This window comes from Borostomias antarcticus (genome assembly GCF_949987555.1).
Source record: "Borostomias antarcticus genome assembly, chromosome: 1".
Lineage (NCBI taxonomy): Eukaryota > Metazoa > Chordata > Actinopteri > Stomiiformes > Stomiidae > Borostomias > Borostomias antarcticus.
The window spans coordinates 38,860,356-38,877,881 of NC_140234.1; the positions used below are offsets into that span (position 1 = coordinate 38,860,356).

Here is a 17,526-nt window from a genome sequence, read left to right on the forward strand (position 1 = left end):
ATATTCTTCAGAGGCTTCTTCCCCCTCTTCCCATGGACGCTGTAGACACACCACACTCTGTGTATGGCAATGGCTGACAGCACCCGCCGGACCACATCTGGCAGATCTTTGCCGCCAATGTAACTCAGATATCGTGTCTGCAAAACATAAAGACAATCATTTACTTTTACATTTCCTTAACACTTCTCTGCAAAAATAAGGAACAAAGTTCTGCCTTGAAGTTACTCACCATCTTCCTTTGATGATCCTTGTCCTTCAGCTGCTCCTCCAAGACCAGCAGCTCCTCCTCCGTTTTAGCAGGGTGCAGGTCATCCAGTACTGCTCCCCGATAGCTGTCTGCAGACTCGCCGGACAGTCTCTGCTCCAGTCTCTGCTCCAGCCTCATCATTGTCTGTGCCATCTCCCTCAGACTCTGCATGACGCTGGAGAACTGCTGACACATCATCCTCTGGAAGTCTGGATATTAAACACAGATGTGGCTATAAGTAATTGTACGGTCCCATAATGGATATTCAGCTCAAAGTATATCCCTACATGCAGCATGAAGTAGTTCACAAAATTCAGCATACCAGCATCTGCAGAGCTTGATGGCAACCCTGCTGGAGCTGTTGGTCTCACAGGCGATGGCATCAGAGAACTACCTGAAAACCAGAGGATAAAGGGATGAGCAGGAAACTATGGTGCTGGCGGCGTAGTGATTCTGGCATAAGGGGAAGAATCAACTCGACATGAGACATGTCAGACCCTGACCTGGTCTGGCCGGGGTGCTAATCGCTGATGCATGCTGCTCGTGCCTGGACGTCTGAAGGGCTGAAGGGCCTGGGCTCACAGCGCCTTGACTCAAAGGACCCGGGCGATGAACATCTACTGCCGAGATGTGAGATGAGCGAATTAGTGAACTGAGTACATGAGTCTTCAGACAGTCCTGAGTTAACTGTAAGTGTGCAAATATGCATAGACATTTCACCAACACAAACATGCATGGATACCTGCATTGATAACTGGCAGAGCAGGCCTTCCGGCTCTGGCACCTGGCATAGCTGGTCTGGTCTGAGTTCTGCCGACCGGCTGCCTGGGCACTGGAACATATAGTAGAGGTAAATTAGCTCAGATTAGTCAACTCAAGTAGTACTCTTTTTGGACTGTTGAATGCACTTTATTATATTACCTTCGTCACTGGAGTCATAGCGTGTGTTGCGCTGTCTCTTCCTTGTGTCTTGGGAGTTAATCCATTGATGACTGCTGCTCAAACACCTTCGCCAAGGCACTGGCTACTTCATAATGCTCTGTGTGTTCCTCAGCAGAGACAGAGGTTGTCATGGCTCCTCTTGATGTGCTTGTGGAGGTAGATCTGGGAGGTATAGGAGAATGGGCACTCAGAGCAGGAGAACACCCAAGTCTTGCACAGCAATGAGAGAGACCATTAAAAAGGATTATCTCACCTGTAGTACAAGTTCAAATATAGAGTGATTATACGTCATTGTAAATGAGAGCTTACTCTCAATTGATTCACGAGGTTAAATAAAGATTGAATGAATATGTAGCTAGTGGGGGGTTACAACCACACAACTGTGGAGAGAGAATGAGACACTTGGTTCCCTCCTCTACTGGTGTTCATGGCCATGGCCACACACCTGGAATACTCCAACCCTGATTTAAAGGCATAAAAGTGGGGAACACATTCTTGAGACGGTTCCTAAAACTGGAGGGGAAAAAAACGGGAAAATGATCTTACCTCTCCTCATCACTCACTTCTGCATGGGGCTGAGCTCTACCCTGTCAGCAGTGGCAATACATGGGATAGCGGCTCAGCACACAGGAGAACTGCACAGAGAGGAAGGAGGAGAGAGAAAACCAACAACAAAAAAGGCAAGAAGGGTTAATAACTGAGCGAATCTTGCAAGTTTGCACTACAGGGAAGCAATTGCTCAATTTCCCTGATATTGTGGCGTCACTGGCGTCAGTGATGCGTCTTATGAATCTCACATGTCTACCGCTAACTCAATATCAATATTCCCATTTGTTTATCCCGTCTATGGAAACGTATGTGCATTTGTACTTACGTGTGCCTGCCTATATTGATGATCAGGTGTTTCTCCACCTAACGGCTGGCCAGACAGAACCATCAGAGACCATTGGGCTGAGCTGAGGAGAGAGCGACATGTTAGAGTGTATGTGTGCATATGTATATGGTGCTCTTCTGTTAATACTCATGAGGGCATTCAACTGAACAAGACTCACAGAGCCTGTGGTGCTGTCCCAGGACTGCCCCTGGCCACGCCTGTCCCCGTCTTAGCGCCTCTTCCTGCCCCGCTCACCTGCTTCTTGCTCAGTTCAAACAAGAACTGGGAGGTTGGCAACTGAGAGCATGGGAGGGGAGAGAGGGAGAGAGAGAGAGAAAGTGGGTGGGTGACCCTCTCGTTGGCTGACATGCACACTCCACAGGACCACGTGCCAAAAGCCAAGATGGCTGCTATAACAAATCCTGCTAGCTAGCCTAGCTCCGTTGTTGGGGCTTCTAGTATTCTGTTAACGTTAAAATCGGAAAAATGAATGCCTAAAAACAAACACATACTAACGGTGTCGTGGGTTAATGCGAAATCAATGAGTAAGCTAAGTATCGCATTTTATTCCAAGCGATGAAACAGTACGAACGTGCAGGAGCTCGCGCGAGCCTGTTATTAGGAAACAATGGCCCACGACAACACTTCATAAAAGTTATAGTGTACACAACTGAAATATTCTCACGTTGCCAAGACAACATTATAATTTAAGCTACAATTACACAAAAGCGAACGTTTTAACAATAATTGCGAGAGTAATTTTACGTAGGCTACTTAGCTAGCCATGTACAGAAAAAGGCTAATCACGTTAGCTGGCTAGCTAGTTAGCTAACATTGGAAAGAGAGCATCTGCATATAGATAATCATTACAATAGGGTAGCTTGCACATAACGTTGGTGTTTTATCTGGGACGATACCAAAATACATAGTATGTATGTATACATTGAAATTGAGATACTTACATGATCTGTGTTGTCGACACAAAGACAGCATGTTGGTCTTTCTCAATAATTTCTGTTTCAAACGGAGCGGAAGTTTCCAAGTGTGTCTTCTTCGCTGGGTTTAGTGGCGGATCGCAAACAACTTTAATGTGCATACCGCCACCTACTGGCACAGAGTGTGTAACTTGTTTGTCTAGTTCTTAAATTGTGTCACCTAAGAAAGTAGCCCAATGCCTTGCATTCTACGTTCACTGCTCAGCGTTCATTGCTCACATTTAGGTTGCAAAATTAGGAGTTTATTCATAGGCATATTTTTTATCATTATTTTTATTAGGCCTAGACTGCAAATCTTTAGTGTTAATATTTACTGTAAATGAGAAATTACACACAAAACAGACATGCAGGATTTCTCCTCATTATTACAATTCTGTAACTGTATGACTTCAAAATTTATTTTAAAACCTAAGTAATTTACAAATGTTCTGACCCACTGTGACACATTTCCAATAAAGTCAGATTGGGACTGTGATGTAACCACATTGTCACGTTATTTAATTACATCGTAGTTACGGATTTAAGCAGCAGTGGCGGCTACGTTCCCTTACAGTGTACTTGAGGACGGCTATTTTGGTTATTTTGCGACTGAAAAGGCAAGTGTCAGCTAGGTGTCAGCTAGGTCCGCTGCTGGTACCGTCGCAAAGTTACCACAATTACACCAATGTGTCCCGTCAGTTTTACGTACTGTGTTAGTAGGGAATGGATGTGGGTGGGCACCGTGAAAAATCATTCAAAAAACATGTTAAACTCTCGATTTCAAAGACAAGAAACTCACCGAGGTGTTAGTTGGCGTTCTGAATTCGCCATAAATTAAGATTCTAGTTCATCTGGAAAGGCTTTTTTAAATATTTAGCATATAACTATTTAGTCGCAGCACATACGTGTGTAAACGTCCGCAAACTAGGTAGCCTAGCAACATAAACAATAACAATAGCTACCGTAAGTAGTTCCGCTTCCTGAATCCCCTCTGCGGATTGATCTACACGTGTACAACGGTCGTTTCAATAGAAGTCAGTGGATTTCATAAAATTATCAATAAAACCCTACAGGATTCATACTTTGCGGCGAATTTGATGTCAGAACACCAACGGACACCAATTACCCCCTCAGTGAGCTTCTTGTCTTTGAAATCGAGAGTTTGACATGTTTTTGAAAAGATTTTTCAAGGTGTCCACTAGGGATGTGCACGGTTAACCGAGTACTCGAGTACACGAGTAGGCGATCTGCTAGTCGGAAAATAAACACTACTCAGTTAATCTAAAGGCTATACAATATGGCATGTTTGGCCGTGAAAGCGCGCATTTCTGAGCGCCTGTGCCCTTTTTCAATTGTTACCAAAGAGGATAGAGCGTTGGCGGCTGCCTGGAGAAAAGCGCTGGATACAGTCTTTTTTCGAGCGCTCCGGCTTTTTGAAAACATTGCCATCTCAACTTTTCAGAAAGGCGCTGCCAACGTCACTGCGGCTCTTTCAGGCAACCAATGATCAGATATTAGTTAGGGATGACTCGTCAGCTGTCTGGGGATCCCGGGGGACCCCCTGCTTGGCTATTAAACGGAATATCTGAAAGTGCACCAATCGTAAAAATAATAAATGCAGCCAGCTGTCAGGGGTAGTGATGACTGATTACTAGTTGACTACTGTCTAGCCAGCTAACTGGTTACGTTTTAAAAGCTATATTTATTTACATGGACACAGTTCTTGGGTGCAAAGTTACGTGGACACGAAAACTAGCAATAATAAGCCCATGGGCTTGCTAATGCTAGCTGTCCATGGTTCGGTTTTCCATACTGTTAAGCATTTTCGGATCAAACTACACCGTGGTTTTGCATAGTGTTAAAGCATTTTATGGATCGAGCCTCGGACTTTCAAACCTGTTACAGCGTAGGTAGCCTAGAGAACTAGTGAGTATAGCCTAAATATATGCCACTTCATTTGTTTTGTTTTGACAATTACTGTGCATAGTAGGCAGTGGTGTGAGTGGACTTTGTACTCTGGCTCCACGCAGCACTCCCATCATTTTGCGGTAGGCTAATCATGTTGGTAATGAGGTGGTGCTGAAAAAGACAGCGAGTACCAGCACAGGTCCATGCACGTATAGCCTACTCCTATAGTTTTCCAGCCTGCTATAAATACATATTGAATGAATAGGCCTATTGTTCAATAAATCTATTTAGTTTTGCATGGACATTTCTCTAATGAAGGCTTGACGCCGAAACATCCATTATTGTACAATAAATTGGAAATAGGCAGTGCGTGCCGCGGTTCTTCTGCTTTTTAGATAACGCTAAAAATTCATTCACTTGTTATCCGGCATCGGCAGTAAAGGCTTGGTTTAATACTTAATTTTGAGTAGTAAATTAGAGGTCTGGTTGCATATTGTAGGCAGTTTTCAGAGTAGCCTAACGATAGCTGGGCAGTGCATCCACATTAAACGGCTGCGTTTTTCGATTCCGATAGCTTAATGAAAACCTGGTTGTGGGTTATTCAATCTGATGATAAGTAATGCATCCAACCACACATCAGCTTTTAAAGATGTTTATTTGCAAGGACAGTAGACATGAAAGCACCACCACGGTAATGACGGCGGAAAAAAACGTTTTCCCCTCCGAGGGGGCCGGGGTTAAATGCGCTCTGTCTGGACTATATCTTTTTTTGAGTAATCGGTTACTCGAGTAGGATCAGGTTAGGTTACTCGGTTATAAAATTAGTCGAAATTCCCATCCCTAGTGTCCACCCACATCCATTGTATGACCAAAACGGTGGTAGAGCAATTATAAGACTTTCTCAAAAGTGCTAGTTTTGTCAACATTTTGATCTGAACCATTGTATATGATCATAATTAACCTTAAAACAGGGCTAAACATGCATTTTCCCTTTACTACTCCTTTAAGGACTGTCAATGTCAACGTAAAATAGCCCAATAGTGTATAGCATAGCACTTGCATGTACAATGCTATATCACTATCTAGCTGGTTAATGTTAGCAAGCTGCAGTGCTCGTCACAACCAATGGATGGCGTTAGTAGCAATCGTTTGGCATAGGTTTGCCTTAGGTTTAACTGAGGTTTGTCAAACCATGGCATAGTTTTGCCTTCTTTCTGATAGAAGAACATTTGGAGGGCATAGTGATGAGTTATACTCATTAAGTTTATTTATAAAGCCATTTGAATGCAACCTCAATGTGCTGAAACCATCAAAGGAAATGGATACAATTAATAGCCTACATATAAAATATACATAACATTACATACAAACACTTTTCTAAATAAGTAGCCTTACTAGCCTAGGTCTTTCCATCAAATAGTAGAAAAGTAGGGTATCGATAGTGGGATCGATAAAGACTCGAATCGTTAAGCAGTCTCAATAATGGTATCACTATCGATAAAAATTAAGGAGACCCATCCCTAGTGCTCTCCCTAATCTGACCCTGTACTCTGCCTAATCTGACCCTGTACTCTCCCTAATCTGAACCTGTACTCTCCCTAATCTGAATCTGTACTCTCCCTAATCTGACCCTGTACTCTCCCTAATCTGAGCATGTACTCTCCCTTATTTGAACCTGTACTCTCCCTAATCTGACCCTGTGCTCTCCCTAATCTGACCCTGTACTCTCCCTAATCTGACCCTATACTCTCCCTAATCTGAGCGATCACTGAACACTCTTCCTATTGGCCCTCTCAGTAGCAGTGTTCATTGCTTATGACCTCAGCCCCCAATCCTCTCCAGACTCCCCTCCCTCGCCTCTCTCTCTCTTTTCCTTCCTCCCTCCTTCTCTTTCTCTCTCTCCCTCTCTCCATCCCTCACGTCTCTGTTCTATGAAGCCCTCTGCTCTGAACATTCATATCAATCTCCCTGCACACTTAACACTAAACACCACATGAAGCCCTTTGATCTCAGATCCTCTTCCACCCAGTTACCCTCTTCTCTCTCTGATTTAGTATGTGTGATGCCTCTGTGCCCCATGTGTTCCCCTGCTGAACTCTTCTACCCATAACTCCCCTCAGAGAGGTACACAGCAGACAGGGAGGGCAGCTTATCTCTTCTTTTCAGAGATCGTTCTCACTACACACACACACACACACACACACACATAGAGACATGCACATGTTTTGTGAACCTAATAGACTTAATAGTGCTGTTTAGTTTACTGTATAGTGTTCGGTTAACTGTGGATCTGCAGGGATGAACAGGTTTTTGACAAGATGCTTGACTGTATATAGGCTAGCTAGCTGTATATCTATACATACAAGACTTATAAGACTTTCTCAAAAGTGCTAGTTTTGTCAACGTTTTGATCTGAACCATTGTATAGTAACCTTAAAACAGGGCTAAACATGCATTTTCCCTTTACTACTCCTTTAAAGACTGTCAATGTCAACGTAAAATAGCCCAATAGTGTATAGCATAGCACTTGCATGTACAATGCTATATCACTATCTAGCTGGTTAATGTAAGCAAGCTGCAGTGCTCGTCACAACCAATGGATGGCGGTAGTAGCAATCGTTTGGCATAGGTTTGCCTTAGGTTTGACTGAGGTTTGTCAAACCATGGCATAGTTTTGCCTTCTTTCTGATAGAAGAACATTTGAAGGGCATAGTGATGAGTTATACTCATTAAGTTTATTTATAAAGCCATTTGAAAGCAACCTCAATGTGCTGAAACCATCAAAGGAAATGGATACAATTAATAGCCTACATATAAAATATACATAACATTACATACAAACACTTTTCTAAATAAGTAGCCTTACTAGCCTAGGTCTTTCCATCAAATAGTAGAAAAGTAGGGTATCGATAGTGGAATCGATAAAGACTCGAATCGTTAAGCAGTCTCAATAATGGTATCAGTATCGATAAAAATTAAGGAGACCCATCCCTAGTGCTCTCCCTAATCTGACCCTGTACTCTGCCTAATCTGACCCTGTACTCTCCCTAATCTGAACCTGTACTCTGCCTAATCTGTCCCTGTACCCTCCCTAATCTGACCCTGTACTCTCCCTAATCTGAGCGCTCACTGAACACTCTTCCTATTGGCCCTCTCAGTAGCAGTGTTCATTGCTTATGACCTCAGCCCCCAATCCTCTCCAGACTCCCCTCCCTCGCCTCCCTCTCTCTCTCTTTTCCTTCCTCCCTCTCTTCCTCCCTCCTTCTCTTCCTCTCTCTCCCTCTCTCCCTCCCTCACGTCTCTGTTCTATGAAGCCCTCTGCTCTGAACATTCATATCAATCTCCCTGCACACTTAACACTAAACACCACATGAAGCCCTTTGATCTCAGATCCTCTTCCACCCAGTTACCCTCTTCTCTCTCTGATTTAGTATGTGTGATGCCTCTGTGCCCCATGTGTTCCCCTGCTGAACTCTTCTACCCATAACTCCCCTCAGAGAGGTACACAGCAGACAGGGAGGGCAGCTTATCTCTTCTTTTCAGAGATCGTTCTCACTACACACACACACACACACACACACACACACACACATAGAGACATGCACATGTTTTGTGAACCTAATAGACTTAATAGTGCTGTTTAGTTTACTGTATAGTGTTCGGTTAACTGTGGATCTGCAGGGATGAACAGGTTTTTGACAAGATGCTTGACTGTATATAGGCTGAATAGCTGTATATCTATACATACAAGACTTATAAGACTTTCTCAAAAGTGCTAGTTTTGTCAACGTTTTGATCTGAACCATTGTATAGTAACCTTAAAACAGGGCTAAACATGCATTTTCCCTTTACTACTCCTTTAAAGACTGTCAATGTCAACGTAAAATAGCCCAATAGTGTATAGCATAGCACTTGCATGTACAATGCTATATCACTATCTAGCTGGTTAATGTTAGCAAGCTGCAGTGCTCGTCACAACCAATGGATGGCGGTAGTAGCAATCGTTTGGCATAGGTTTGCCTTAGGTTTGACTGAGGTTTGTCAAACCATGGCATAGTTTTGCCTTCTTTCTGATAGAAGAACATTTGAAGGGCATAGTGATGAGTTATACTCATTAAGTTTATTTATAAAGCCATTTGAAAGCAACCTCAATGTGCTGAAACCATCAAAGGAAATGGATACAATTAATAGCCTACATATAAAATATACATAACATTACATACAAACACTTTTCTAAATAAGTAGCCTTACTAGCCTAGGTCTTTCCATCAAATAGTAGAAAAGTAGGGTATCGATAGTGGAATCGATAAAGACTCGAATCGTTAAGCAGTCTCAATAATGGTATCAGTATCGATAAAAATTAAGGAGACCCATCCCTAGTGCTCTCCCTAATCTGACCCTGTACTCTGCCTAATCTGACCCTGTACTCTCCCTAATCTGAACCTGTACTCTGCCTAATCTGTCCCTGTACCCTCCCTAATCTGACCCTGTACTCTCCCTAATCTGAGCGCTCACTGAACACTCTTCCTATTGGCCCTCTCAGTAGCAGTGTTCATTGCTTATGACCTCAGCCCCCAATCCTCTCCAGACTCCCCTCCCTCGCCTCCCTCTCTCTCTCTTTTCCTTCCTCCCTCTCTTCCTCCCTCCTTCTCTTCCTCTCTCTCCCTCTCTCCCTCCCTCACGTCTCTGTTCTATGAAGCCCTCTGCTCTGAACATTCATATCAATCTCCCTGCACACTTAACACTAAACACCACATGAAGCCCTTTGATCTCAGATCCTCTTCCACCCAGTTACCCTCTTCTCTCTCTGATTTAGTATGTGTGATGCCTCTGTGCCCCATGTGTTCCCCTGCTGAACTCTTCTACCCATAACTCCCCTCAGAGAGGTACACAGCAGACAGGGAGGGCAGCTTATCTCTTCTTTTCAGAGATCGTTCTCACTACACACACACACATACACACACACATACACACACACACACACACACACACACACACACACACACACACACATACATAGAGACATGTACATGTTTTGTGAACCTAATAGACTAATAGTGCTCTGTAGTTTACTGTATAGTGTTGGGTTAACTGTGGATCTGCAGGGATGAACAGGTTTTTGACCAGATGCTTGACTGTATATAGGCTAGCTAGCTGTATATCTATACATCTAACTAGGCTAGGCTAGCACTGAGCTATTTGACTTTAAATATACTAACTGTAAATCTATACCTCTAGCTAGGCTAGGCTAGCACCAAACTGTTTGCCTTTATATAGACTAGCTGTATATCTATATCCAATCTCCCTCGACACATCAAACTGAGCTTCTTCCATGCGACCGTGGAGTCTGTCCTCCTATACGGCTGTGAAACTTGGACCCTGAAGCGCACCCTGCAGAAGTCTCTGTATTGGTGCTACACCAGAATGCTGCGTGTGGCACTAAATGTCAACCTGAACAAGCATGTTACCAACAAGCATCTGTATGGGGGGCTACCAAAGCTCAGTGAGAAAGTGGCATCCAGGAGGATGAAACTTGCTGGCCACTGCCAGACATCATAAACTCCCAGCCAGCAAGCTGGTGCTCTGGGAGCCAACATACAGGCACCGATTAAGAGGACGCCCCACACCAACATACGTGGATGTACTGAGGAGGGACGCAGGAGTGGAGAGTTCTGCGGAACTGGCTGGATGTATGGACGACCGGGAGGATTGGAGACTTCGTTGTCAAGTTCGTCTGAGGACGACCTAATGATGATATACATCTAGCTAGGCTAGCACCGAGCTGTTTGACTTTATATAGGCTAGCTGTATATCTATACATCTAGCTAGGCTAGCACCAAGCTGTTTGACTTTATATAGGCAAGCTGTATATCTAAGCTAGGCTAGGACCAATCTCTGACTTTATATAGGACAGATGTATACATCTAGGTAGGCTAGGCTAGCACTGTGCTCTTTCACTTTATATAGGCTAGCTGTATATCTATACATCTTACATTAATGTAAGTATCTAAGCTGTGTGACTTATAGTTTTCACGGTATGACGATTTGTTCGGCAACTGTGCTCTCCATTGAAACGTATGGGCCCACACTCTAGCTTTTGAGCTGCTAATTTTGCATTTTTACCCTTTTTCTAACTCGTCGCCATGCCTACAGTTTTTAAGCTACACAGACATATCATATCCTAAAATGTTCAGCATTTTCTCAGGATTCCTACGGTGTCAATATCTAGGCTGTGACATTTATACTTTTTGAGAGAGCTGTCTGAATCGGACATGCCTTTCCATTGAAGTGAATGAGAGGATGCTCACAGTGTCAGTTGGGATTTGAATTTGGGGACACGTGCAGGCTCTCTGTACAGGCACCCTTTTATGACTATTGTGGTAGCATTCATATTCATTCCTTCCTTCCTTCCTTCCATCCTTCCTTCCTTTCCTTCCTTCCTTCCTTCCTTCCTTCCTTCCTTCCTTCCTTCCTTCCTTCCTTCCTTCCTTCCTTCCTTCCTTCTTTCCTTCCTTCCTTCCTTCCTTCCTTCCTTCCTTCCTTCCTTCCTTCCTTTCTTCCCTTCCTTCCTTTCTTCCCTTCCTTCCTTCCTTCCTTCCTTCCTTCCATCCATCCTTCCTTCCTTCCATCCTTCCTTCCATCCTTCCTTCTTTCCTTCCTTCCTTCCTTTCTTCCTTCCTTTCCTTCCTTCCATCCATCCTTCCATCCTTCCTTCCTTCCTTCCTTCCTTCCTTCCTTCCTTCCTTCCTTCCTTCCTTCCTTCCTTCCTTCCTTCTATCCATCCTTCCTTCCTTCCTTCCTTTCCTTCCTTCCATCCATCCTTCCATCCATCCTTCCATCCTTCCATCTTTCCTTCCTTCCTTCCTTCCTTCCTTCCTTCCTTCCTTCCTTCCTTCCTTCCATCCATCCTTCCTTCCATCCTTCCTTCCTTCTTTCTCTTTCTTTCTTTCTTTCTTTCTTTCTTTCTTTCTTTCTTTCTTTCTTTCTTTCTTTCTTTCTTTCTTTCTTTCTTTCTTTCTTTCTTTCTTTCTTTCTTTCTTTCTTTCTTTCTTTCTTTCTTTCATCCTTCCTTCCTTCCTTCCTTCCTTCCTTCCTTCCTTCCTTCCTTCCTTCCTTCCTTCCTTCCTTCCTTCTATCTTTCTTTCATCCATCCATCCATCCATCTTTCTTACTTTCTTTCATCCATCCTTCCTTCCCTCCTTCCTTCCTTGCATCCTTCCTTCCTTCCTTCCATCCTTCCTTCTATCCATCCATCCTTCCTTCCTTCCTTTCCTTCCTTCCATCTTTCCTTCCTTCCCTTCTTTCCTTCCTTCCTTCCTTCCTTCCTTCCTTCCATCCTTCCTTCCTTCCTTCCATCCTTCCTTCCTTCCTTTTCTTTCTTTCTTTCTTTCTTTCTTTCTTTCATCCATCCATCCATCCATCCATCCATCCATCCATCCATCCATCCATCCATCTTTCTTTCTTTCTTTCTTTCTTTCATCCATCCTTCCATCTTTCTTTCATCCATCCTTCTATCTTTCTTTCATCCATCCATCTTTCTTACTTTCTTTCTTTCTTTCATCCATCCTTCCTTCCCTCCTTCCTTCCTTCCTTGCATCCTTCCTTCCTTCCATCCTTCCTTCCATCCTTGCTTCCTTCCTTCCTTCCATCCTTCCTTCTTTCTTTCTTTCTTTCTTTCTTTCTTTCTTTCTTTCTCATCGTGGTGGCGTGGTGGTCTCGCCACCACGCCACAGACTCCCCAGAGGTCTTCATGGTGGAGTCGGGTAGGTGGCCCGGAGAGGGGTACACTGTCCCCGACTGGCTCTGACCTGAGTGGGTGGAGTCTCATCACCACGCCACTATCCACGCCACGGGCCCCACAACTCAACTCTTGAGTGGGCTAGAGACACAGTCTTCATTGGTGGATGCATTGAAATTGCCCAGAGGTCACTGTACTGTCCCAGACTAGCTGTGACCCAAGGGGGCGGGGCCTAACCAGCACGCCACTATCCACGCCACGGCCCCACAACTCAGTCCCTGAGTGGGCTAGAGACACATGGTCTTCACCGGTGCGGGCGGGTAGGTGGCCCGGAGAGGGGTACACTGTCCTCGACCAGCTCTGACCTGAGGGGGCGGAGTCTCACCACCAGGCCACTGTCCACGCAACAGACCCCACAACTCAGCCCCTGAGTGGGCTAGAGACGCACGGTCTTCGCAGGTGGGTGCATGGAGATTGCCTTGTCCATAGTAGTTCTAGCAGGAGCTGTTGCATACAGCTGCAGCAGCTAGCCCACCTCACATTTTCTCCAGGAAATGTACTTTCTAGTTTTAAATTGCGACACTGCGTCAGCCTCCTCCCTGGGCATAAACACGATAACGTTCTCTCTCTTTATGAATCACTCAAACCAGCTTATGGAAACATCCTATCCCAGGACTCAAGGGGGCATTAGTGACCATCACTCCCCATGAAAGAGCAGTGTAGAAGAATTATTTGATGTAAAGTCAAAAAGGATTTGCCAAGGTTCGCTCAAAGAGGTTAAGTCTGGTTTATTGAGAAAACATGTAAGCGCAAAGACTTCAGAAGAGACGCACGTAAGTGGTATCCAGCAGAAGTGCCACAGTCTGGTCTTGCGCGGCCTTATATTCAAAGCAATACACAGGTATGACGCTTCCAGGGATGTGATTGGCTAACCTATCTGTACACGTCATAATAAATGGCATACGTCATCAACAGTGGTCAAGAGTTGAGACACGTGATATGAGAAAGAGCGGTAAATCTTGCAGGGACAATAGAACAAAGAATGGTTATTCAGGCCAGACAAAGTCTAGGTGTGTTGACCTCCTGAAGAGAGGTCATCCTGTCATAAATTAGGTTAGCACAGCTATGTGAAAGGTTGAGGGAGGTGGTGAATTACAAGGGAGGTGGTGAAATTACAATTTTCAATGACAATTCCCCCTTTTGTGCCTAACCAGGCACATAAGAATATAGAAACATCAAATATAAAATAAGCATATCACAAAAAATCTATTCCAAACACAAAGTGTAAACACAAACTCTATGCTAAACATTAGGGCTGTATATCATCTTGGATCTCGCGATACGATACGCATCACGATACACAGGTCACGATTCGATACGTATCACGATACAGAGGTCACGATACAATACGATACGATACAATACGATACGATACGATACGTATTGCGATACACACATCATTTACTGAAAGATTTTAAGTGTTCAAGACTGAAAACTGAATGGCTCAAATGCACTATATAGATAACTCAAACTCAATGACTGGACAGAGAGCTAGCTAATAAATATTTTACATTTGATATCCATGCTTTTTAAACTGTCAACATTGTAGTATTTATGGTTTTTCAAAATTATTTATATGTATGCTTTTTTAACTTAATATTGTAGAATATGCTTTTTAAACTGGATTTAAAAATTTAAATAAAAAAATAAAAAAAATCTTTTTTTTTTACAAAAATTTTACAGCGCCCGGCTGTATCGATACTCCGGGCTGAAAGATCGATACAGTATCGCGAGACTACGTACCGCGATGCATCGTTGTATCGATACAATCCTACAGCCCTACTAAACATGTGGAAAGGAAGTAATCTATTTTTCTCCACTAGGTGGAGCAGAGTAAAAAAGGCCTGAGAATTTTAACAAAAATATGTATAATAAAACATTAGATTATTTTCTTTCCCCTTTCAAGGGGGCATTACGTGACCAGGAATTATCACTCCCCATGAAAGAGCAGCTCACGTTGATCAGCCACAGGTGTGCATTGCTGCTCTGTCTCGTTGGCTCGTTCTTCACAGTTTAATGAGGAGACTGTTTTTCATTGAAAGAAAATGAAATTAAAATGGATTAAATTATTTTTCCCCATCATTATTTCAGTGCACGTAGCACCTACAGCCTGACAATGAATGACAATTTCGTTTCACCTCGCATTTCGAAAGGGGGCCGGAACCTACATGGCACTAGCCAGCGGAAAGCAGACAAGTTACTGCGAGGGGATGAAGCTATTATGGGAAATGTATCATAGTTTTACATGTTTTACATATATTGTCATGTATGAAAAGACCCAACATGAACACTGTTAGTGGATACCTTGATTACTATAAGGGAATTACTTAAAAAGCATTTGTATAGGAATGATTCTGTCCCAAGCGTTTTGATCCAAGTAGTTGATCACTACAGTATAAGCGGTTTCCACTGTATAAAATTAAAGTACAAAAATAAATTTACTTCAGAAGTCACATAATTACTTGAATGGAGTCCACCTGTGTGCAGTTGAGGTATTTCACATGATCTCAGAATAAATGCACCTGTCCTAGGGTGATTCCACAGTTGGCTGGTGCATTCCCAAACTAAGACTACACCATGAAGACCAAGCAACATTCCAAACTAAGACTACACCATGAAGACCAAGCAACATCCCAAACTAAGACTACACCATGAAGACCAAGCAACATTCCAAACAAATACCACACCATGAAGACCAAGCAACATTCCAAACAGATCTGTTTGGAACATACCATTTTATAGGCACTGTAGCTGCTCTCTCTGGGAAGGGAGATGAGATGTTCTGTGTCTCAATAAAAGTCAAACTGTATCTTTGTTTGTTCTCCTCCCCCCCTGCTCCTCCCCCCAGCGGCAGTAGTGGATGACGGAGGGGTCGGCTGGCTGAGGAAGAGCTACCAAAGGATGAAGGAGCAGGCGGAGAGAGAGCAACGCAGCCTGGACACTGTGGTGGCAGAGAGATACGGCGTGAGACACTCGCACGCACGCACACATGCACACACACAGACACACACAGACTCTCACACACACAGACTCACGCACACACACACACAGACTCACACACACACTCACGCACACACACAGACTCACACACACCAGGCCACCTGTATATACACTCACATTTGTAAGCATGTATACTGTTCATTTATTACATTGTGTTACATAATGATTTTGTGACTTAAACTACTGACAATTTTATTGATGTTTTGGAGGCTTTCTACGCAGTGCGTACTGTATACACATACACACACAGCATGTGTGTGTGAACGCGCCCGCCCACACACATACGCACACACACACGCGCCCGCTACCTCTTGGCTTGGTTAAGTCCTTCCCTGCAGTGTCAGCGCTTTGTGTCGAAAGTAGATGGAGAAAAATGTCCGTCTTTCAGAACTGGAGGAGCTCACATGGCTATACACCGTGGGACATCATATCACACTGCTCATCTGTGTGTGTTTCCCTCTCTGCAGTCCATGGAACAGTTTCAAAAGAGGCTGTACGAGGCTGAGAGGGCTGCTTCTGGACAAAGGAGAGGAGTGAGAGAAGAGATGGGGAGAGAGAGATGGAGGAGAGGAGAGGATGAGGGGATGAGGAGAGAGAGATGGCGGAGACCAGACTCTGACAGAGGCTCACCACCTGGGGAGAGAGAGAGGCAGAGAGACAGCAGGAGAGAGGAGGGGAGAGAGGGGCAGAGAGACAGCAGAAGAGAAGAGGAGAGAGAGAGACAGAGAGACAGCAGGAGAGAGGAGGAGAGAGAGAGAGAGGGCGAAAGACCGAGAGATATGGAGCAAGAGAGAAATAGAGAAAGATCCCGGGAGAGAGAGAGGGGTGGAGGCAGATATAGAGAGCAGGATAGAGAGAGAGACAGAGAGAGGGATAGAGAGAGAGAAGACGGCAGATCCAGAGGAGCTCCATACAGGCCCCATCGTGAAGACCGTCATTCCCACAGAGGGAGCTCCTCTCCTGGGTCAGGCCGTTCCCAGCCTCCCCTGTCCCTTGGATCTCTGAAAGGCCGCTTCCTCAAACCCTCTGAAGATGATGAAGAGGATAGAGGTGGGTGGAGTTGGACTGATGACCTATAAACAAAACATTTCAAGCTGACAATGACGCCGGCCAATCATATGAACTAGTTTTATACCCGTTAAAGCAGTCAGTTATTGGCCATGTAGTCCATTATATGCCTGTTTCCCCCCCAGAAGCCGAGATACGGGTATCTGAAAAGGGCACTAGACAGAATGGGGGAAATGTATTTTGTTCCTGAATCCCAATTCCTCACTGAACGGTGGTCAAAAGGCAGTTATTCTCTGTGCTTAGAACGACACTATTTGACTGCACTGCTAGATTCTGTAGGCTGAGATGAATCCAATTATGTCCACCTTTTGACATTTGGTCAGTTTTACTGACCACTAGATCGACCAGTTTTCATGCGATTTTTCTGATTGCTAACATTGTTAGCATAACTGAATGGAGTAGAACATTAAAAAAAATAGCATCACAGCTAAGTTGTGTCCTAATAATAGCTTGGTTTGTAGATACTATTGTACAGGGTGGACAATAGACACTCATTTTAAGTGACGGGAGTAGAACATAGCGGACATGTTGTGTTTGGCATGCCCCATCTGAACGATAGAAGGCGCTAGAGTAGCTGAAACGCTGGTGCCAGGTAAAAGTTCAGTGTTTGTATCAGGGCAGTATTTCTATTGGCTGGCTTGACTTGGGTGCAGTAGATGCCAGGGTGGTGCTGTATGAAAGGAGAGGCGGCTCCGGAGAAGTATTTATTGTTAAA

At 44.1% G+C, this 17,526-nt stretch overlaps 1 protein-coding gene across 1 annotated transcript in view; it reads left to right on the forward strand.

Annotated features, from left to right (window-relative positions):
• The window catches only part of cwf19l2 (CWF19 like cell cycle control factor 2), a gene marked incomplete at its 5' end in the record, with an annotated part of 82,121 nt that overhangs the window by 16,861 nt on the left and 47,734 nt on the right, over nucleotides 1-17,526 (forward strand). Inside the window, 2 exons of the mRNA XM_084445677.1 lie at nucleotides 15,592-15,707; nucleotides 16,211-16,793. Coding sequence (XP_084301803.1) covers nucleotides 15,592-15,707; nucleotides 16,211-16,793 — 699 coding nt within the window. The remainder of the gene's footprint in view (nucleotides 1-15,591; nucleotides 15,708-16,210; nucleotides 16,794-17,526) is intronic.